The 23,315-nt window shown below is 42.3% G+C and overlaps 1 protein-coding gene across 5 annotated transcripts in view; it reads right to left on the reverse strand.

Annotated features, from left to right (window-relative positions):
• Positions 1–184: 184 nt before the first annotated feature.
• LOC310994636 (tenascin-like) overlaps positions 185–23,315 on the reverse strand; it is a 64,938-nt gene continuing 41,807 nt past the window's right edge. For 2 of the 5 annotated variants that reach the window (XM_083983388.1, XM_083983386.1), the window contains 12 exons: positions 10,866–11,138; positions 10,553–10,675; positions 9,282–9,425; positions 8,980–9,099; positions 7,793–7,936; positions 6,725–6,855; positions 5,667–5,799; positions 4,583–4,734; positions 4,180–4,276; positions 3,735–3,896; positions 2,125–2,288; positions 185–1,351 (listed from right to left, as the gene is read on the reverse strand). In XM_083983388.1, coding sequence (XP_083839514.1) covers positions 1,241–1,351; positions 2,125–2,288; positions 3,735–3,896; positions 4,180–4,276; positions 4,583–4,734; positions 5,667–5,799; positions 6,725–6,855; positions 7,793–7,936; positions 8,980–9,099; positions 9,282–9,425; positions 10,553–10,675; positions 10,866–11,138 — 1,754 coding nt within the window. In that variant the 3' untranslated portion in view covers positions 185–1,240. Of the gene's footprint in view, positions 1,352–2,124; positions 2,289–3,734; positions 3,897–4,179; positions 4,277–4,582; positions 4,735–5,666; positions 5,800–6,724; positions 6,856–7,792; positions 7,937–8,979; positions 9,100–9,281; positions 9,426–10,552; positions 10,676–10,865; positions 11,139–12,428; positions 12,756–20,999; positions 21,273–22,230; positions 22,504–22,618; positions 22,844–23,315 lie in introns of all 5 variants that reach the window. The other 3 variants (XM_083983389.1, XM_083983387.1, XM_083983385.1) reach the window with 2 other exon arrangements.

Here is a 23,315-nt window from a genome sequence, read left to right on the forward strand (position 1 = left end):
AATCCATGAGTCTCCATGAGTCCACTCGACCACAGGGAGGCAGCACAGAGCAGCGCACACACACTGACACACTGACACACACTGTCGGTTCAGATCTTTGTGCTGCTCAGACTGAAGACCTAGTTTGAGAAGAACAGGAGCTCACACACACACACACGTTTATCAAACTAACAGTTTATTAGTATTGAAGGTTACAGAGCATCAGATTTGTTTTTTCCTATCAAAACACTTTAAATATGAATCAGTGGTGGTGAACGACGGCCTGAAAACGTCTCAGCTGTACAATAAAATACACAACGCTTACACTTCATACTGTAAGAGTTCGTTATGTTGACTGAGAACAGATCATTTTCATTTATTAGATGAGGAGTCTGTTAGTTTGTGGGAAACAAACATGTTTACAGGAAAAATACAGTTCTGAGACTTGAATTTATTCAATTAGTTCAATTTAACAGAAGGAAATTTCCCCATTTAAACCCAGTGAATATTTATTATTCACTTATTTATTATATTACATTTTGGTTTCACCTCTGTTTGTCTGATGTAAAATAACAGTGTCAATAACTTGAACTAATTTAGCACCATTTCATTAACTTGTTGCTACTTCGGGGGGTGTGAAGGACGAAGTCTGACACGGGGGATTTGACAAAACATACAAGTTGTATTGATACTCAGACACCAAGTATTGATCTTTTATTATGTAAATAACAAATATGAATTGACTGTTTCTGCCTGTGTTGATCTGAGAACTTCTTTTATCTTACTGGATAAAACAGATGTTGACACAGATGTTTCCCTTTCAGGACATAATTTGCAGTTGTATCACAAAATGTTTTAAACTCACTATGACATCGTATGGTGATGACATCTTGTGGGGGGCGGGGCCTATTTCTCGCCCTGACTGACGCCTCCTATGTGCCTTTGACATGTTTCTGCTTCAGTGGATCCATTTACACAACTTTTACAATTAATTCTCAAACGAATGCAGATGTTGAAGTCCCAATAACGATCACTCACACACTAACACAAGAGATGTGTAATCAACACTTGACAACACTGGTTTTTGGATTGATTGAATGATTGATTGATTACACTCGGTGTGATCGCCTCGGTGTGTGAGTGATTTGAGAGAATACTTGAAGATGGAGGGAACACAGATGTTCGTTCTGCTGCTGGCGACGGATGGAGGGATGGAGGAGGATGGAGGGATGGAGGGATGGAGGGAGGAAGAGGACGAGTCTTATGATCGTTTTTTCCTGCTCTCAAAGTTCCTGAAGTTGGCCGGTCGGATCTTCATCTCTGCAAACTCGATCGAGTGTTCGTGGCCCTTCCAGTGGAACCAGTTGATCCCCTGATGTGGAGGAGGAGAAGAAGAAGGAGAAGAAGAAGGAATAGTCGGAAATTAGCTGTTAGATTTTCACAACATGCACATGGGCATTTCCACTGCAGGAACTTCGGGGTAAACTCTTTTTACCCTAGCTTCCAGGGTAGACCTTACTAGTCGACTGTCGAGCTCGGGACTGTTTCCATATCAACAAAGACAAAAGCGCGAGGAAAACATGGATTTAGGAGGAAAACAATGATTTTGGATGGGGAAAAAAAGCTGTTATATTCCTATTGATGCTTTTTTTCCCCCACCAAAATCATTGTTTTCCTCCTAAATCCATGTTTTCCTCGCGCTTTTGTCTTTGTTGATATGGAAACAGTCCCGAGCTCAACAGTCGACTAGTAAGGTCTGAGTGATAAAAACACACGTCAACACTGCTCTCTCATATAAACAGAGTTATGCACACTCAGTGTTGTGTGGTAAGGAACTGGTGAATGTTGCATAGCATTTGTAGTGATATTTTTGAGCATCATATAGAGGCCAAAGTCGCGGTTAGAAGAACTGCCCCCATTACTTCGGTGTTTAACTGCAGTGTAGCACGGCTAGCAGGAGGAGAGCTAGGTCCGGGCTGCACAGGTTTTTCTCTGATTTTTTCCTATGGTCGCAATCGGGGACCTAGAGCTGTAGAGCATTACTTAGAAAATGACCGGAATTCTCCTTTAACTGGTGCATAAAATCCTCACAGAAACATAAACAGGTTAATGTTGACGACTCTCTCCTGTCCGTCGTGTACACACCTTGCTGTGGCTGTCGTCTCCGTACTTCCCCATGAGGTTGACACGGTGACAGTTTTTATACCAGAAGGCTCCTTTGTAGGAGAGGGCGCAGTTGGTGACGGCGATGTCGTTGTCGTTGTCGTAGGTGGAGAAGGGTCGACCCTGGTGGTACGTCATCGAGTCGCCTGGAGGACAAACGTCACTGATTATTAGCATTAGCAGCAGATGAAGAAATCTGTTTTGTTCAGAGCTACTGTATCTTAGAGTGGAATTCGTTGCCACTTTATATTGTGTTAACAGATTCTAAAGAGAGGTATAAATTCTTGCTCAAACTGTTTTTTCTAATGTTGCAGCTGCAGTAGTTGGTATATGCTATATGATGAGGTACCTGTTCTCTTCCCTGCCCTATGAGATTACTATTTTGGTTTTTGTATGTTTTACTGTGTTGCCTTCCCCTTGTATGTGTATATTTATTGATTCTTGATTGTATTGTACAGGTGGTGTATCGTGTCTTGTGTTATACGTAGGGATGGGTACCGAAACTCTGTACTTTTTTGGTACCGACCAAATTCCCACCAAAGTACCGAGTATTGATTCACATAAAGTCAATCGGTACCACATTTCGGTACCTGAACGCACCTTCGTCGTGTGTCAGCAAGACTGCAGTCTGCATGAGCACCGCACACTCACGCTCCTCTCTCTCTCTCTCTCTCTCTCTGAAATGAGACGCGGAGAAGCGGTAGCGCCAGCCTGTCATTTTAAATCACTACGTGAAAAACAGCCGTCCGTCATTTAACGTGAAGAACGGACTGTTGTGACAATCTGTACCGAAGCGGTCCGGTCCCGAGTCCCGCTTCTCATCACAGCGGCGCCATTCAAGTCCTCGTCATGTAATGAGAGCACATCTAAACGAGGATGAAGTCTCCCACTCCCCTCTCGTCAAAACGTGAAGTCCACATGTTGCAGAGTTTGCACTGCAGTTTCAGTTTGTTTGTTTTTTATCTGACAAAGTTTCACACAGAGCTTTCTGATGGCTGTAGGAGTCTCTCCATTTTCCCACAAACGGACATTTTTTCAGACAAGACTATAGTCTTTCTTTTTTTTTTTTCATTGAATGACTATTCCATTATATGAAAATCATTGCCCATCCCTAAAACATAAAATACTCTTAAAGGCTGAGGAGTTGTGATGTTGTTAATAGGTAAATATTCAAATTTCAGACGTTTTTATTTATTTATTTAATTACCACACAAAAAAGTACCGAAAACAGGTACCGATCGGTACCGGTATCGGTTCCCAGGTACCGAGTATCGATACCGTATCGATTCAAATGCAAAAGGTACCCATCCGTAGTTAAACGTATGTCTGCGTCTACTGTGTGATTGTGTCCGTGTGTTGGGATTGTGTTAGTTGTTTTGTTCTACTTTATCCTCTATGTGTACCTGGAGGAGTAGTGGTCAACTTTGACTGAATGTTTGGACTCCAGGAAGAACAGCCAAGCTAATGTGCTGGTACTAATGGAGATCCAATAAATAAATAAATAAATAAATAAATAAATAAATGAGCATTAGCATTAGCGTGTCTCCACCCGTCCCTGGGACTAACCCCACCCGCCCGTCCCGCCCCCTCACCTGCCGTCCCGCTGTACGCTCCGATGTAGACCTTGTAGCGCGTCCGCGGCTCGGCGATGGTGAACTTGTCGTACTGAGCGAACGCCGTCTCGCCGCGGTCGCTCAGGTCGACGCGCAGCTCGTAGTGACCGGAGGAGGTGATCTTATGGAGGTTGGACAGACCTGAGGGAGAGAGAGGAGAGAGGAGGAGAGGAGGAGGTGTGTGAGTCAGCAGTGATGGAGGGAGGGAGGTGAAGAGGAGGAGAGGAGGTGAAGAGGAGGAGAAGAGGAGGAGGAGAGGGGGTGAAGAGGAGGTGAAGAGAAGGAGAAGAGGTGGTGAAGAAAAGGAGAAGAGAAGGAGAAGCGGAGGAGGTAAAGAGAAGGAGAAGAGGAGGAGGTGAAGTGAAGGAGAAGAGGAGGAGGTGAAGAGGAGGAGGTGAAGAGGAGGAGTGGTGTTCTGTCTTACCGATCCAGAACTCGTCGTTCATGTTCCCGAAGCCGGCCGTGTAGTTCTTCCAGTTCCTGAAGAATTCCAGCTTCCCGTTCTGACGCCGGAGGAGAACCTGAGAGAGGAGGAGAAGTTATCTATCTATCTATCTATCTATCTATCTATCTATCTATCTATCTATCTATCTATCTATCTATCTATCTATCTATCTATCTATCTATCTATCTATCTTTCCCTCCCTTCCTTCCTCCCATCACTCAATCTATCCATCAGTCGTAGCAGATTGATATTCTAACCATCCATTCCCCCATCAATCCCTCTGTCCCTCCCTCAGCCTTTAACAGTGTCATCAATGTTAGCTCCTCTCTCCTCCCCTCTCTCTCTCTCCCTCCTCCTTCATCCCTCCTTCCTCCCCTCTCACCATCCATCCTCCTCCGTCGGTGCTCATGTCACAGTAAACTCGGAGCGGTTGACTTTCTTCTCCTCCCACGTAGACGGTGAAAACTCCCGACGTCGTCTCTCCGTTCAGCAAAACCTGAGCACAGTCTCTGGGGAGACGGTACAGCTGTCCAACTGAGAGACAAAGAGACACAACATCTGTACACAGCTGTCCACCTGCTGCAGCTTCATCACTCTTATGTAATAAAACAAGATCATGTGAAAGACAGAAACAGAGAGAGAGACATAGAGGAGAATGGAAAGAAAGAAGTTGATGGAAAACTGTTTTTTTTCCATCAGGCCGAAGGAAAAAGAAACTGGATCAGATGAAATGTGAAGAATCAGATTCTTCAAACCTTCACACACACAGAACCGACAGTTTCCACTGACTCCGTGTCCACTGTGTTCGATCCCATTCAAGTCAATCAGCTTTTTTTCCACTGCGTCTATTTTTGCATCCAGAGCATCCGGGAAATGTCAAAATAAAACACAAAGGACAAACTTCCAGTCACCAATCAATCAATCAGAGCTAAACAGGACGTCATGGATGAAAAAAATAATTTTAATCATGGAGGTGGAAAACTGCAATACTTTATGATAAAACACACCCGTTCTACAAGAATACAAACTGAAATGTTGAACAGCAAATCAATGTTATATATTTTAATCTCACTTTATACACGTCTGTTATCACAATAGTTTGTTGTTCTCTCGTGATCTCAGAGACGCGACGAATCCAGTGGACGAAGGTTTGATATGTCAAACTGAACTAAATCGAGTCAGAGTCGGAGCAAAGTCGGTGGAAACTGAGGGTGAGGAAGTGATTTCTGTGTTTACACTTCAATCAAAACTATCAACAGTAATAGAGCAAAGATCAAAAAGGAAAGGGAACAACAGGAAGTGAAAGAGAAAAATCTAACAATATTTTTCTATGTTTTCATTCAACATGAACATCTCACTGACGGTGCAGTGTGTAGTTGTTGTGTAGTAGCTGTGTGGTAGTTGTGTAGTAGTTTTGTGGTAGTTGTGTGGTAGTTGTGTAGTAGTTGTGTAGTTGTGGGTCTTACTGGTGGTGAACACCGTGGTGACGTGTCGGCTCCTCTGAGCTCCGGCGATGGCCTGAAGTCTGGCGGTGTACTCTGTGGAGCCGCTGAGCTGAGCCATGTTGTAGGAGGAGGCTGTCGGGCTGAGGACCACCTCCTGAGGCCACACACACACACACACACACACACACACACACACACACACACACACACACACACATAAAGCATTAACAGAGAGCAGGAGCATCGTGGACAATAAAAAGTATCATTCAGTGTAGCAGCAGTACTTTAACTTGCAGTATTGTTGAGTTGATTGTTGAGCACATAAACTGGTACTGTCCTTGTACTGGCATTAGAGTACTATAGAGCAGTGGTATTAATATGTTTACTTGTGCTTTAAATAAAAATAACATCACTTCCCAAGGTGTAACTTTTGTTTTTGAAACCTGACAGTTGTTTATCACAGTGAAAATACTATAATACTATCAACTTCCAGCTCAGCTTTGCACTTTCTTCGCTTAGCTACGATACCCAACCTGCGTAGAAATCTGTCAAATTGGTATTTCCAATCTAATTTTATATTCGATGTTGCTGCCTTGTTTTCATTTTTTCCCCCTTTCTCTCTCTTTTATATTTCTTTTACTTTTTACCTTATCTTTGTCTATTACAAAACAACTTGTAAAACTATGATTGCTTTATTACCAACATGTATTTTATCCAATGTGCACCTGGCAATAACAATAATATTAAAGGATTCAAAGTCCTTTTGCAAGTTCACAGTGTATGAGAAACTTTTTCTGTTTTTGATCTGCTCTGCTTTTTCCTACGCAGAATATATATAAAAAACTATTTACATAATTGCAGATCTTAAATAGCTGAGTTTCCTTGAACGCACCACTAAGAAAGTTTCAAACCGATGCTGATTCCTAAATCCAGAGTGAAGGCTGCCGACAGGTGAGGAAATGACTCCATAAAGTGAAGTTACACTTTGCAGAATGACGCTCAGTGACTGAAAGTTTACAACATCTGTAGTTTTCTAACGTCCCTCAGTGTGATGAAGGTAGTGACCGTAGCGAACGCACCCTGATCGTGCCGTCGGCAGAGGAGAAGGTGAGTGTGTATCCGGTGACGGCCGCCTGAGGAGGTTTCCACGTCAGAGTGGCTCCGTCGGTCTGGACGTTCACCGCTGTGAGGTCACGAGGAGGATCCACACCTGAAGACACAACGTCACACTGATGATTTATAACGGTCGAGAAAATACATCTTTTTTTTTTCCATCATCATTAATCCAGTAGAAGTGAAAAACTCAGTCTCTTCTCTTTCCTTTTAACCCTCCTGTTGTCCTTCTGGGTCAAATTGACCCAATCTGTTCCCTTCCTTCCTTCCTTCCTTCCTTCCTTCCTTCCTTCCTTCCTTCCTTCCTTCCTTCCTTCCTTCCTTCCTTCCTTCCTTCCTTCCTTCCTTCCTTCCTTCCTTCCTTCCTTCCTCCCTCCCTCCCTTCCTTCCCCTTTTGATCCAATTGACCTGATCTGTTCCCTCCCTCCATCTTTCTTTCCTCCCCTTTTCCCTTCCTTCGTTCCTCCCCTCTTTCCCTTCTTCTTCCTTCCTTGAACGAATCAGTTCCCTCCCTCCATCTTTGTTTCTTTCCACAATCCTTTTCCCTTCCCTTCTTTCCTTCATTCTTCCTTCTTCTTCCTTCCTTGAACAAATCTGTTCCCTCCCTTCCGTCCTTTTTGACCCAATTAACCCAATCTGTTCCCTCCCTCCTTCTATCTTTCCTTCCGTTTCCCCCTTCCTTCTTTCCTCCCATCTTTCCCTTTGGTCCTCCCTTCCTTCCCTTCATCCTTACTTCTTCCTTCCTTTTTGACCCAATCTGTTCCCTCCCTCCTTCTATCTTTCCTTTGTTTTTCCCTTCCTTCCTTCCTTCCTTCCTTCCTTCCTTCCTTCCTTCCTTCCTTCCTTCCTTCCTTCCTTCCTTCCTTCCCTTCATCCATCCTTCCTTCCTTGACCCAGGAGGACAACGGGAGGGTTAAATCACTCACTCTTTATCCAGACAGGTAGTTAATCCATCATCATTCAACACATTACACTGTAGAAACGTCTCTTAGCGCCACGGCTCCGTCACTTCACCGTCAGTCGTCCTCACTCACCTGTGGTGAACTCTGTGGCAGCAGATTCACTCCTCTGAGCTTGTTTCGTGGCGTGAACTCCGACCGTGTAGTGAGTTCCTGGGACCAGGGAGCCCATCTCAAACTCCACCGTGTTTCCTGAAACATGCTCCACCACCGGGGACACTGCAGCACACACACAAAAAGACACATACACACACACACACATCAGCTGATCACACACTCACTGGAAGGCGATCTTCATGGGTCAATGACATGATGAAACCCAGTTTTGCAAGAGGGAAGATGGCCGACACAGCGCCGCCATAGGTCCAGTCCATACCGGAGGTCCCAACCAGAAGTTGGGCTAGTTTCGTGTATCTTATTCATTATATTGTATTGTATTATATTATATTATTTACATATGACGATGACACATTAACATTGTAACTCTGTGTTTGTTATTTTTTCCTTCTGTTTACAAACTTCTCAGTTTTACATAGTGTAAAGTTGTGTGATTGTTAAAGTTTTTTAAATCTGGCCACTTCATGCCTTCTTTTATACTTATTTAGTTTTAATCTCCATAATCCACTTGGTTTAATATATATACTTTTTTAAACTAGCGTTTTATGGTGGATTGCAAACTTTAGTTTGGTTACAAACTTCAGGCTGATCAGATTTCCGCAGACGGGTACTCTTGAGTTTTTCATAAAAATCTGAAAATAAATCTGGACTCAAATGCAGAATAAATATAATTCTATGTTTCTTAACAAATTTTACATAATTTGTCACATTATTCAGAAAAGAATTGGTGTTTTTTGGTTTATGTCCTGCTCAGTATAGAAATACAACAACAACAAAAAAACTATTTCAATTTAATGTTTCCAGGAGGAAAGTGTATTTTTTATAAGTACACTTAAATCCACTGAAGGTGGATAAAATATTTAATATTTATCATTCTTCTGTGGTTACACCATTTGACATTTTCAGGGCATTCAGTCTGACTTTTGTTAAAAATGGTTCAAATTTTCTCCTGTCCATTAAAGGCGAAAAAGCCCCAAAAATATACTTAAAAAAAAAAAAGGTTCAAATGTCATAATGAATACAAAAATTTAAATTTTAACATATCTGATGCTTTTAAGACAATTTTTAAAGATATTTCTGAGTTGTGTATCTTGCCGAACTTTGTCTGTCACTGCCCCTCGTATCAGTGACGTCTGTGAACGAACCTGTTTCAGCCGAGTAGGTGATGACGTAGCCGTCGACCGTGGCCACAGCCGGTTGCCACAGCAACAGAGCCGAGGTGTCGGTGACGTTCACTGCGGTCAGACCCTGAGGTCGGTCCAGAGCTGGAGGACAGAAACACACACACACAGCATCAGAGGACATGTGTCTATGACCTGACCCAGGTGTGTGTGTGTGTGTGTGTGTGTGTGTGTGTGTGTGTGTGTGTGTGTGTGTGTGTGTGTGTGTGTGTGTGTGTGTGTGTGTGTGTGTGTGTGTGTGTGTGTGTGTGTGAGGTGAAGCCGACCTGTGGTGACGGTGTCGGTGCTGGGGTCGCTCTCCTCCAGACCCTTCACGGCGCTCACCGTCACCTGGTAGGTTTTCCCTGGGACCATGTTGGGCAGCAGCGCCTCGAACACACCGCCGTCCACCGTCACCAGCATGGGGCTTCCTGTGGAGCAGAGAGGGAATAAAATATAGGTCCTAGAGGGAACTAAACACGGGTCCTGACCTGGAAACGTCACATATCGTTCCTTTCATCGTCTTTATAGGTACAGTAGTTGTACTGTTTTATAAAAGGAGTTTCAGTGGAGACACATCTGGAGCTGCTGGGTCTGAGACCACAGCTGTAAACTCAGTGTTTCCAGTGTAAAATAAAAACTGTCCACAGAAAAATGAGCTGCACATCTACAAACTGCACCCTCTTGTAAATGTAGGCCCCTGGTGGATTTCCATAGAAAATACAGTTTAAGTCTTAAATATAGAGTTTAGTGTTGATCTTTACTGGATTATCTCTGTTTCAGTGATGACTATTTTCTTCTACCAGTGAGCTGATCTGGCCTGAGCTTCAGGCTGCACTTGAAAATAAGAATTTTGTTCTTAATTTGCTCGCCTGGTTAAATAAAGGTTAAATAAAAATAAATAAAAAATCTGAAGCTCTTCCTCTACTCACTGGTTTTATCCCCTGTAGAGTAAATACTGGACAAATCAAATAACTCATTCATCTGACTTCCACCTCTGGAGAACATGTATTGCTATTTTAAAGGTGTATAAATGCGGTTTTCATGCTACATGTACAGTGGAGGGGAAAAGTATTTGATCCCCTGCTGATTTTTGCCTTTATTTCACTTAAACAAATGTAAATTAATGTATAACCTTTATATGATGATATTATTCTTGGATGTTTTTGTTGATATTCTGTCTCTTCCTGTTAAAATAAACTTACCATAAAATCTATAGACCGTCTATTTCTCTGTCGGGGATCAAACTGTGGATCAAATACTTATTTTCCTCACTGTAAGTGTAATTGAATAGTTTTATTTCATATCGACTGGAAATATATGGATACACTTTGCAATTTTGATTCCTGTCATATCACTTTTTTGTCATAAGATGATGTGTTATATTATTGATATTAAAGACAATCCTAACTAAACCACAAATGTAGCTAAAATCAGCTTGATTAAACACATTTTAACAGTTATAGCTCTACAAATTAAAATAAATGTACAAGTATTTGTATTGCAATTAAATGTCACCAAGCAACAGGAGGTGCAGTGACCCTGAGTGACCTCTTACCTCCTTCAAAGGGCGTGTAGGCGATGCGGTAGCTGTCGACCGCAGCGCGAGGCGAGGACCAGTGAACCACGGCCGAGGAGTCGGTCACCTCGGAGAAGTGAAGACCTCGTGGCGTGCTCAGGCCTGCGACAGCGTGAGGAGACACGTGCGGGACAAAAAAACACAAAACAGGTGAATAAGAGCAAAGAGGAAACGTTGAAGACCGTTCTCCGTTAGACGGACGTGGAGTTAATCCTAAACCAGAGGGATGAAGACGATTAGTGGCGCCCACACACCACCCAGACAGTTTAGTGGTTAGTATCTTGTCATGTACCTGTCTGAGCAACACCGAAAATCGGTTGGGAGCGTTGGTCCAACGAGACCCCGTAAAGCTCGATTTCATACTCAGTGCCACTCATGAGTCCGGTTAAAACCTTGGTCCGCTCGTCGCCGCGGACGTTGACCTCCTGAGGATGAGCTACTCTCTTGCTGTCTCTGAGTTTAATCACAAATCTGTCAAACAGGTCTTCGTCCGCCGTCCACGACAGACGGAAACCGTCGGCCGCGACGTCCGACACAAAGAGATGCTCCACCTCCGGCTCGGCCTCTGGTTAGACAAGGAGAGGAGACAACAACGTTGCAGCAGGTTTTTGGTTTTTGATGGGCTTTTTTTTTTTTATTCATCATGAAAAGATGACCGAAAGAGGAAGACGAAGAGTCAGCGGCGGTCAAGAAAAGTTAAGAGTCCAGCCTGAAGGCCTGTTTGTCCACCATGCTGAGGCGTCCGTTAGTGCAGGGACCACGTTGTGAGGGAGAATTAAAGAAGACGAGATGCTTTTTTTTTTTTTTTTTGTAGGTGTTTTTATTCAGATCGGTTAAGAGGTTCACATTCCAGTGAAAAGGATCTAGTTGATCTGTCGGAAGGATTTCAGCAAACACCAGTCGAGACGAGGTCCCCATGCGTCCTGAAGGCCAGTCAGTCAGTGCATTCACAGACAATGAAACGAATGAGATTAAAGGTTTAAATCAACAGACACTTCATGCTCAGAGTGGCTGTTGATTTATCAGTGTTTTCCCACTTTAGTTTTTTTGTTTTTTGGACCTAGTTTATAAAAAACAACCAAGAGATGAAGACAAGACGTCCACAGACATGATACGAACATGATCATGTTGTTACCAAATCAAAAAAAAAAAGGTTTCTGGAGGAAAACACATTTTAAAATATGAAAACAAACAAATATTTGCTTGCTCATATTTTTTGGAGGTAAAAAGAAGTAGAAGAAGAAGAAGACTGGGAGCTCCACATCTCATCCTCCCCGGTGACGAAGCTGCAGCATAACCAAGAAGGAACAATGCTTCAAACAAAGAAACAAACAGGAATGAGTGAGGAGGAGGAGGAGGAGGAGGAGGAAGAGGAGGTCATTCTGGGAACAAAGTGTTAAAGTTAGAGTCACAATACTGAGCCGGAGCTTCACCATCCAAACAAGGCGTTGGTCAACATCCAATAGGGATTTCTGTTAATCTAAGAAAAGACTAGGGATGCACCGATACAGATACCGATGTTTAAAATAACAATTTGGCCAATGGCTGATGCTGGTACCGATCGTTTTCTCTGTTATTCATTCCTCTTTGATGTAAAGGAAATGCATCTTGGCACTTGACAGATAAACATCGGCCACTGCCATCATTATTCTCTGATGGCCGATACCGATGTTCAGCCGATGCATCGGTGCATCCCGAGGAGAGACCAGCCAGGGTTGTGATGGTGAAACTTCAGAGTTGGATCTTAAAACACAGCAGCTGCAAATAAAACGAGGACCGGCACTTTTTTGTTTTTTTGGTGTTTTTTTGTTTAAAGTGATTCGAGGGAGGGGCCTGGCAGGGAACTGAGCGGTACCTGTCACAGCCACCGTGGTCAGAGGCCGAGAGAGAAGCCCTGACTCTGACACCCCCGTCAGCCTGACCTCATATCCTATGCCGGTGATGAGGCCCCAGATGTCCAGCCGACTTTGGTTTCCCGGCACAGTGAACTCCTGAGGCTCCAGCAGCCAGCCCGAGTCGGTCACCACTATCTGAAAGCGGCTGAAGCCGACACTAGAGGGGGGTGAGTCCTCCTCCTGCTGCTGCTGCTGCTGCTGCTGCTGCTGCTTCACCTCCCACGACACACGGAAGCCGTAGGGAGTTATGTTGGAAATGGTCAAGTTTTCCACTTTGGGCAAAGAGGCTGGAGGGATGGAGGTGGGGAGGGGGGTTGGGGAGGGGAGGGGAGGTGAGTTTCATAGTTTTGTGAGAGGGAAGGGAACAAGATTGGATTAGGAGCATCATGTGTGCAATGGTTGCAAAAGCAAAATCAAAGAAGCTGTTGTTCCTGAGGTGACGGGTCATTTTCAAAGGATCAAAGAGTCGTCAGCAGATTAAAGACAATTAAAAACACACTAAGGGCAAATAAGACACGCACCATAGGGTTTTATTGTTTCTATTATAGACTTTTTTGGTTTAGATCTGACAGTCTAGAGCTGTGAATCCAACACATAAGTGATTGAGGATGTGATAACACATCACATCTGGATTCTGTGAAGGTTCTCACAGGTCTCTGAGAAAGTTGAATCTGGGTCAACTGGACCTGGTCGAAGACGCTTCATCTCTAATCCAACAGGCTGAAGAACTGAATAGTCGGGGAGCCACAGGCTCAAAAATGGGTTGAACCTGACATCGTCCGTTATACTTTTTATTTGTGTTTTTTCTGTTAACTTTGACACTAAGGAACAATAATTGAGGGGTCTGCTCTGCCGGAAATATCGCGAAAAAAAATTGTGGCCATTTCACTGTATGCACCCTTTATTTTTCGACAGGAAATTGTAAAAAAATATTTTTTTCTTCAAATCCTCAGTAGCCTGGGTAGGCTGTCAATGAATGCATTTCAGATACACAGAACACATGTGGTGACAACATCCACTGAAAAAATAACTCTTAAAACACATTTCTACATGATTTTGTATCAATTTTATGGAAAAAAATTAGGCGTTTTCTCACTTTTTCCCAATATTTTCATCTTTACTTCATTGGCAATCAACTATGGGTCCAGGTTATGACATCAGTCAATGTGTCATCATTTTCAGCAAACAGTATACTCATTCCAGTGAAAAAATTATAAAAATCCAACCAAAATCATTGGTTCTATGATAATTTCACTACTAGCTGGCGATCAACAGGCTCAGAGCCTCAATAGAATTTTAGGCTAGGCCTACTCTCGAAATTCCAAAAGACATACTGGATGTTTAGCATCATGGTACACTCACAAACACGAGCTTAGTATTTGAATGAGTTTGAAACAACCAACAGTTACCAGTGTTTCTAGTTTAGCTGTTAGTTGAAATTCAACTCCCGTGGGAAACCCCCTAAAAAAAGTAGTTGGGGTACCTGTAACCAGACTTTCAAAAATTCCGAAATTTTTAATTTGGCCTTAAGTAACTTGTGAGGGGTCAAACTAGGGGTTTTTCACGATTCTGAGTTGATTGCAAGCATTAGCTTTTCATCCAAAACACTCCTTGGTGTAAAAAAAAAACAGCCACACCCACTTTTCCTGTTCATCGGAAAGGAACAACCCCCTCCCCCACCAATAGAATGTATTAGAAGTTATTCCTTAGCATGACACAGGTTGTCTGTCACATATCACTACTAAATACTCAATATAATGTAACTTATATTCTACCCTTTTTTCTTTGTAGGACATTATACAGACCCTCCAGGATTTTGCAATGTCGCAAAATTTCTTAAAAAATTACAATAGGCTAAATGTAATTTATTACATGGATCGGGAGCAAGTGAACGAAAGAGAAAAGACACTGGACATGCACTAGATTTCACATACCAGCAAAAACTGAAACAAGTTTGCTAGAAATGAAGAGAGGACACAAAAAACACATAGTGCTGTCAGGTACCAGCTTTTGTTGTGGGGTGTATACATCTTTGCATCAACTAATAGAGTGCTAAAGATTTTGTAATCTAAGTAATATAATTAACCTTACTTTAATGGAGTTAAAAACTCATAACATGTGTGCTGATGTATGTTGAGCACTGTACAGATATCTCCAGGACCCTCAACCTCAACCCTCAAGCTTGTGTTTGTCCTGTTTGTCGCCTCCTTCTACGATTTTCCACAAGTTGCCACACGAGTTTACCCGAGCCAGGAAAACAAATTTGATTGGTCGTTATTGAGCGGGCGGGATATTCAATGTTTGGGGCGAGACCGAGCTCGGTGTGTGTGTGTTGTCTCAGACGTTTGATTGACGGATAATGGATCCAATAGCATTGGCTGATGAATCGTGAGCAGCGTGACGCATAACCCGTGCTTCTGCATTATCCAATGCGGAAAAAAACTACCACGCTTTCATCCCAGATTTACTCGAAAATAGAATTTTGCACAAAGTTTGGGCTACATCGTCTGATAGATGAGTTATTACACTAATGTTAGGACCAACAGTGGGCTCAAATTCATTTTTCTTTTCTGTACAGCTTTAAGGGCTATTTTGTGACTTAGAAATGGGACACCCCTTAAATGCCGATACCCCTAAAATAAGAAAATAAATGTTATGTAACAATGAGGTAAATACTCCATAAAATGGCCCTAGACTTAGATAATACAATGGTTTTCGTAATATTCATATCTCTATTAACAAATAAAATACTGCATTCTGGATAGCCCTTGCTCCCAAGGGTGGTGTCGGAAAATCTCAATATTGAGGGCTATACAGCCCTTAAACTTGCACTTAATTTTTCTGAGAATCAGGACAGCACTAGCACTAGCAGGAGCGCACATTTTTGAGATTGAGGGTTAAGATTGAGGGTTAAAAAAGAGAGGAATTGGAATTCACCCAAAATTTGTCCAGTCCCATTGGTGTGAGTAAGGGAGGATCAGAAAGTGGAATAGATTTAGTGATGAGGAAAGTCACTGTCAGCTACACATCTGTCAGCAGGTCAGCTCCATGCAGGCACTACACAAACTTTATTTTGTAATGTAAACAGTGACATGCCAGGTAGAACAACTGTAAAACACCTCTGGGCTGGCAATCCAGTAAAGAGCAACATTGACTCCTGACATATGAGCAGCACACATGTCCAGAACAGGAATATGATTTTGAACAGCTAGCATACAATCTTCTCAATAAAAATAAAATATGAATATAATGAATGAAAATAATATTAACTACGTTCTTTCATTAATGATGCCTTCAAGCAAAATGAGAATATATCAGATATGATAAAGCTGGTGAAACCTTATTGTGGTTCCAGAAAAAGATATTATTATTAAAATAAGGTGATGTTAAAATGGTGTTAAAAATAAACAACAATAACACAGACGCACCGTGCCGTGTCACAGCCTCTCGCCGCGGAATGTGATGGTCTCTCGGCCACAGCAGGTCGGGAACACCGGCCCCACCGGTGGTCGCAGTCCTTCTGTGGTACGGGTCGGTGGTGCCGGCCTGCTTTGGCCCAGAGACCATCACATTTTACCGCGGGAGGACACGGTGTTGCTCGAGACAGGACTGTCAGCTGAGAGCTTCCTGTTTCGGCTCCGAGCTGCTGGAGCAGTGGCGTGCACAGACTTTTTGAAGGGCAGGGGCGAAAAGGAAAGGGCACATAATAGCGCATCCTCACCACTGAAGAGGGCACTTTTTAGCACACGTTTTGGCTCCTAGAGGGCACTTTAGCACACGTTTTGCCCCCCATGAGGCCACTTTAGCACACGTTTTGGCTGCCATGAGGGCACTTTAGCACACGTTTTGGCTCCTAGAGGGCACTTTAGCACACGTTTTGGCTGCCATGAGGGCACTTTAGCACACGTTTTGGCTCCTAGAGGCCACTTTAGCACACGTTTTGGCCCCCATGAGGGCACTTTAGCATGCGTTTTGGCTCCCAAGAGGACACTTCAGCATGCGTTTTGGCTCCTAGAGGGCACTTTAGCACACGTTTTGGCTCCTAGAGGGCACTTAAGTCTGCGTTTTTGGCTCCCAAGAGGGCACTTTAGCACACGTTTTGGTTCCTAGAGGGCACTTTAGCACGCGTTTTGGCTCCTAGAGGGCACTTAAGCACACGTTTTGGTTCCAAGAGGGCACTTAAGCACACGTTTTGGCTCCCATGAGGGCACTTTAGCACACGTTTTGGCTCCTAGAGGGCACTTTAGCACACGTTTTGGCTGCCATGAGGGCACTTTAGCACACGTTTTGGCTCCTAGAGGCCACTTTAGCACACGTTTTGGCCCCCATGAGGGCACTTTAGCATGCGTTTTGGCTCCCAAGAGGACACTTCAGCATGCGTTTTGGCTCCTAGAGGGCACTTTAGCACACGTTTTGGCTCCTAGAGGGCACTTAAGTCTGCGTTTTTGGCTCCCAAGAGGGCACTTTAGCACACGTTTTGGCTCCTAGTGGGCACTTTAGCACATGTTTTGGCTGCCATAAGGGCACTTTAGCACGCGTTTTGGCTCCTAGAGGGTACTTGAGCACACGTTTTGGCTGCCATGAGGGCACTTAAGCACGCGTTTTGGCTCCCATGAGGGCACTTGAGAACGCATTTTGGCTCCTAGAGGGCACGTAAAATTAGGTTTTTGGCACACAACACATGGGAACGAAAAACGTAAAATTAGGTGGTTGGCACTCAATGAGTTAAATGTTTGGAAGGAACCTGTACCAATGAGCTGTACTGGAAGCAAATTCCACCAGCCTGGCTGTGTGGTCATTAAAAAGAATCAATCAATCAACTGCACACATCCTCTCTAAGACCATGCATAGGCCTCAGCCATAGCTAGATAGCTATTGGGGCAGTCAGCGAGCATTTAAGAAAATGAAATGATCATCAGATGCAGTTTGGGGTGTGTAACACATACATAGAGTTGGCTAATGAGCCATGATATTTACTGTTGGCCAACTAACAATTAAGCTAAGTTGACAATAGGTTTCTTATGCCTGTTATCAATGTAGTGGCATGAAAAACGTCAAGTTCTTCAAAAAAGATGTAGATAATATTAATGTATATTGTCAACCAACTAACTACCACTAAGCAACATTTAGGCCTATTTACCATGGCAAATAATAAAAAAAGAAACCAATAAAGCAACTTTTTAATTTACATGTATACCGAGCAGTGAGAAGGGTGTGTGTTTGTGTGTGTGTGCATTTCAGCTTTTACTGGTATGTGAAATCTGGTGTGCACCCAGTGTTTTTTTTTCTCTCTCACACTCCCAATCCGCATAATAGCTTAATATATGAAAACAATAATTAAAAAAAAAAAATCACAGCTATTGACAACATCATTAATTCCTGTGACCATAACCAGCCACAGCGGTCTATGATAGCAAATTTCCAGAGAGGTTGTGGTGATAAATTGCGTGGCGGATGAGAATACCTGAGGACTGGTTGAATTTGCGTTAATAGTTGCAATTAAAACATTTTAAAATCCTGGAGGGTCCTACCAAGAAAAAGGGGTAGAATGTAAGTTATATTATATTGAGTATATGTGACATTAAAGAAAACCTGTGTTATGCTAAGGAATAACTAACTAACTAATACATTCTATTGGTGGGGGGAGGGGGTTGTTCCTTTCCGATGAACAGGAAAAGTGGGTGTGGCTGTTTTTTTTTTACACCAAGGAGTGTTTTGGATGAAAAGCTAATGCTTGCAATCAACTCAGAATCGTGAAAAACCCCTAGTTTGACCCCTCACAACTTACTTAAAGCAGAAGTGAGTGATCCGGTCGTTTTCGCTAATGCTGCGTTCCAGGCAGGCTTTTGAAATCATAAATTACAACTTCAAGTCACAACTTACGACTTTGTAGTGTTCCAGGCAACCCACTCGTGTTTTTCCGACCTGTTTTACCGGTGAAAGTCACTATAACGGCCACTCGTAACTTCCGACCCGTGAAATCGTACCAGATCGAACTGGTACGACTTCACAGGTCGGAAAAAAACGAGTTTCCTTGAACGCACCATAACAGTCCTCGTCCCTACGTCACCACATTCACGGCGTCCCTTGGCTGCACACACAGCCCTGCATGCCGTTCTCTCTCCTCATTGGATAAAAACTGTAGGATACGATAAATGTTTTCTCCTCGACTCAGAGCAGAGCAGAGGGACTGACAGACCCGTGATTCAGACCAAACACTCTATGTAAGTGATTGCTGTTGGAAGATATAACTATTTAAGACTTATTTCAAAGGAGGTTAAATCGAAAGCAACTGGACTTAGTTATTTGTCTAGGAAGACGTTTCACCTCTCATCCAAGAGGCTTCATCAGTTCATGTACGCAGCTGACCAGGCTGGGACTGGTCAGCCTGGTCAGCTGCGTACATGAACTGATGAAGCCTCTTGGATGAGAGGTGAAACGTCTTCCTAGACAAATAACTAAGTCCAGTTGCTTTCGATTTAACCTCCTTTGAAATACTATGACCTGGACAAATGAGAATATGCACCGGCTCATTTAAGACTTATATTAACACAAATATATCACTCACTTCTGCTTTAAGGCCAAATTAAAAATTTCGGAATTTTTGAAAGTCTGGTTACAGGTACCCCAACTACTTTTTTTAGGGGGTTTCCCACGGGAGTTGAATTTCAACTAACAGCTAAACTAGAAACACTGGTAACTGTTGGTTGTTTCAAACTCATTCAAATACTAAGCTCGTGTTTGTGAGTGTACCATGATGCTAAACATCCAGTATGTCTTTTGGAATTTCGAGAGTAGGCCTAGCCTAAAATTCTATTGAGGCTCTGAGCCTGTTGATCGCCAGCTAGTAGTGAAATTATCATAGAACCAATGATTTTGGTTGGATTTTTATAATTTTTTCACTGGAATGAGTATACTGTTTGCTGAAAATGATGACACATTGACTGATGTCATAACCTGGACCCATAGTTGATTGCCAATGAAGTAAAGATGAAAATATTGGGAAAAAGTGAGAAAACGCCTAATCTTTTTCCATAAAATTGATACAAAATCATGTAGAAATGTGTTTTAAGAGTTATTTTTTCAGTGGATGTTGTCACCACATGTGTTCTGTGTATCTGAAATGCATTCATTGACAGCCTACCCAGGCTACTGAGGATTTGAAGAAAAAAATATTTTTTTACAATTTCCTGTCGAAAAATAAAGGGTGCATACAGTGAAATGGCCACAATTTTTTTTCGCGATATTTCCGGCAGAGCAGACCCCTCAATTATTGTTCCTTAGTGTCAAAGTTAACAGAAAAAACACAAATAAAAAGTATAACGGACGATGTCAGGTTCAACCCATTTCCTTGAGCTTTTGAGCCTGTGGCTCCCCGACTAGAAGAAAAACTCTTGGATGAGAAGTGAAACACCTTCAAGAATCTACAACCAAGTCCAGTCGACCTAGATTCAACTTTCTCAGATCGCCTTAGGAGGTTTTTACAAGTGTTTTTGGCTTGTTTTCAACAAAGTCAGTGAGAAAGCAATCCATGGAGCGGTGGATAAGGTTATTTATCATGTACGTTATTTATGATGTGTATATTTGTGAACGCTTATTTGTAATAAACAAGATTATGGGTGATGGGGCGTGTTTGTGTCGCGGTGCCGCTGGGACACCGGGTCAGAGGCTCTGATCTTACAAGGTTGGTTTTCGGCCAAGAGACGCTAGGTGGAAGGCAGAGAGCCTCCATTCTCCTGGGAACAAGTCATCTAACCATCACAATTACTCTGAAGTGGTTAAATAAATGTATTATTTAAATTTAATAAGGGTAAAAATCTTGTGTAGTCTTTCGCAATAGAAATCTACTGAGACACCTAGTGGCCGTTAGTGGTACTGCTGCGTCAGACACTTCCTGTGCATTCCTCAGATTTTAGCTCAGATTCATCACTTGGTGCCTTTTTCTGACAGTTACTATATGCACTCCAGACAGCAGAAGATAAAATATATGATCACTCAGCCTTTTTATCATGCGCATAATGCTATCTAAATGACAGTAGAGTCACTATTCATTAAAGAAGAACTATGCAAGTCCAGTTGCCTTTTCTCTATTATCTTGTAGAGTTCCTCTTTATACTAAATATAAAACAAATCTAAATCAGTGTTTGACAATTGAGGTCAAAATATAAAACTGATACAAGTTGTTTATACTGATTTAACCTCCATACTTAGCATCTTTGAGGTTAATGGGAAGTGGATGGGAAGTATTGTTTTTGTGTTTGAAGTATTTACAGCCTTTTGTTGCTGTGTTGTCACATCTGTTTGGAAAAACAAGTACAGCGCTGTGGGGAAGTCAAAGTTACATCAAATGGTTTTATCAGGTGCATATGATGCAGGTCATATTTGCTCTTAATGGCTCTCAGAGTTGATTCTGTTGTGTTGTTGCTGACACCAGGAGACTAAGAAGCTCAAGTCCGTTAAAAGACCTGATGTAAAACCTTTGAAATGTTGTTGATGATGTTGATGATGAGGATGAGTAACATACGTAGTACCTGTGACGGCGTGGGCTAACACAGAGGGAGTGCGTCGCCCGTGAGAAATACCATACAGTTCAATGTCATAGCCTGTGGCGTCCACCAGGTTAGAGGCGGTAACGTTACGGCTGTCACCGGGCAGTCTGAACTCCAGCGGGTCAGACTGCTGCTCCGAGTCACTGACCCGCACAACAAAGCCATCAAAGTGGCCTGACACAGCGCTCCAGTACATGCTGAGGTCATGTGGGCTCACAGACGAAGCAGCTACGGCTCCCAACTGTGGGACGTCCTCTGAACAAAACAACAGAACACGGCGATTTTTAGTTAAAACTGGTACGTGACAGTAAATGGTAACCCTTTCATTCACAGGCTGCTAATTACGTGATAATAAGAAATAACAAATTCACCCTTTGTTAGCCCTCTGATTAGTCTGTGATCCACCAATCAGAGCGCTTCTCTCCATGTCACGAGCTGCGCAACGTTCTAAGGTTGGACAACCCTTGGATGAAACCGTATAAAACGGCTAAAACTACTTTTTAATTTTTCAATATGGTTAAAAGGTGGAAAAAATGGGAGATTGGCGGAGATTAAGCGTTAACTAGTGCTAATGTTAATGTTAGCTAGTAGCTAACGTTAATTTTAGCTAGCGTCGTTAGCTAGCTAGCTATGACCAAAACAATTATTTTTCACCACTTTTCGGGAATGTCATGTAATGTCCGTTCAACCACTCTTTAGCCACGTCTGTCTTCTATCACGGACACCAATTTCCTGATAGATAAGTTAATTCAAATTTTCTTTACAAGCAATTTTTTTTAACATTTAGATGACAATTAATGACTTGAATATTTCAAACATGGATGATTAATAATTGCTCAAGTTAATAGATACTTTGAATATTTTGTGTATTAATAATTAGTAACGTAGGTAACTATATTTTGACTTATATTTGATTCATAGCGTTGTGAAATTAATCAATGCATAGCCTAATAATCGTAATGCCATGATTATCTTTTAATCATACCATGAAAATCTATAATCGTGACATCTTAATTACTATGAAATTGATCGTTATTTCTAGGCTATTTCTTGACATTACTACGCAATTACTTGTTATTTTTTGGCTATTTCTTGACATTATCACGTAATTTGCAGCCTGTAAATTAAAGCGTTACCCAGTAAATTTGTGTTGTTGTTTGGATGCATACATACATGCAGTGTCCACACATGCATGTTATTTTTGCGGTGATACCTGTTGTAGCTACAGCAAATAGAGGCTGCGTGTTGTGGCCACCAGCGCTGGCGTACAGCTTTATGTTGTAGCTTGTGCTCGCTTTGAGCCCGACCATGACTGTGGAGCGCTCGTCTCCGGGCAGAGCGCGCCCCATTGCCTGCGAGGGCAAAGCAGACTCTCTGACTTCTACTATAAAGTTATCAAAAGCCTTCTCTCCTGTCCGCCATGACAGAGAGAATCTGTCTGAGGTAATGTTAGAAACAACTAGCCTGGATAAATCAGGCTCTTCAGCTACAGGGGAGAGAAAGATATGGTATATATTCATTTATTCCACGTCAACTTTACAATATTAATAAAAGCTGACTAAAAAAAATAAAAAATAAACACACAGAAAATCAAAAAATACCTGTTGATGCAACAATACTGACAGCTCTGGTTCGGGATCCCTTGAACGTCCCATAGAGGTAGGCTATGTAATCAGTGCTGGGCCTGAGCCCTGAGACGTGGTGGGACGTTACATCCCGGGATATGTTATACTCCTTTGGCTCCATCAGCCAATCAGAATCAATAATCTCCAGGATAAAACCATCAAACTCTCCTTCAGTGGCGTTCCACAGGATTGAAAAGCTCTCTGACGTTAAGTTTGAGATAAACAGTTTGCCAACCAATGGCTCATTCACTAAAGAAAGAAACCAGTGTTAGATTTGCATCAAAACCACTTTAAAGATCACATTAAGTCTGGACTTATAAATATATAAGTATGTATATATACAGCCAGGGGAAAAATTAAGAGACCACTTCAAAATTATGAGTTTCTCTGGTTTTACTATTTATAGGTATGTGTTTGAGTAAAATGAACATTTTTGTTTTATTCTACTGACAACAATTCTCCCAAAATTGAAATAAAAATATTCTCATTTAGAGCATTTATTGGCAGAAAATGACAACTAGTCATAATAAGTCTTTTCAGACGTGGAATAATAATAATGCAAAGAAAACATGTTCACATTAATTCCTAAACAACACAACACAAATATTTCAATTTAGGAAGAGTTTATAAATCCATTTTGGTGGGAAAATGTCAATGTTTAATCCCAGCAGTG

This window comes from Trachurus trachurus (assembly GCF_905171665.1).
Source record: "Trachurus trachurus genome assembly, chromosome: 12".
NCBI lineage: Eukaryota > Metazoa > Chordata > Actinopteri > Carangiformes > Carangidae > Trachurus > Trachurus trachurus.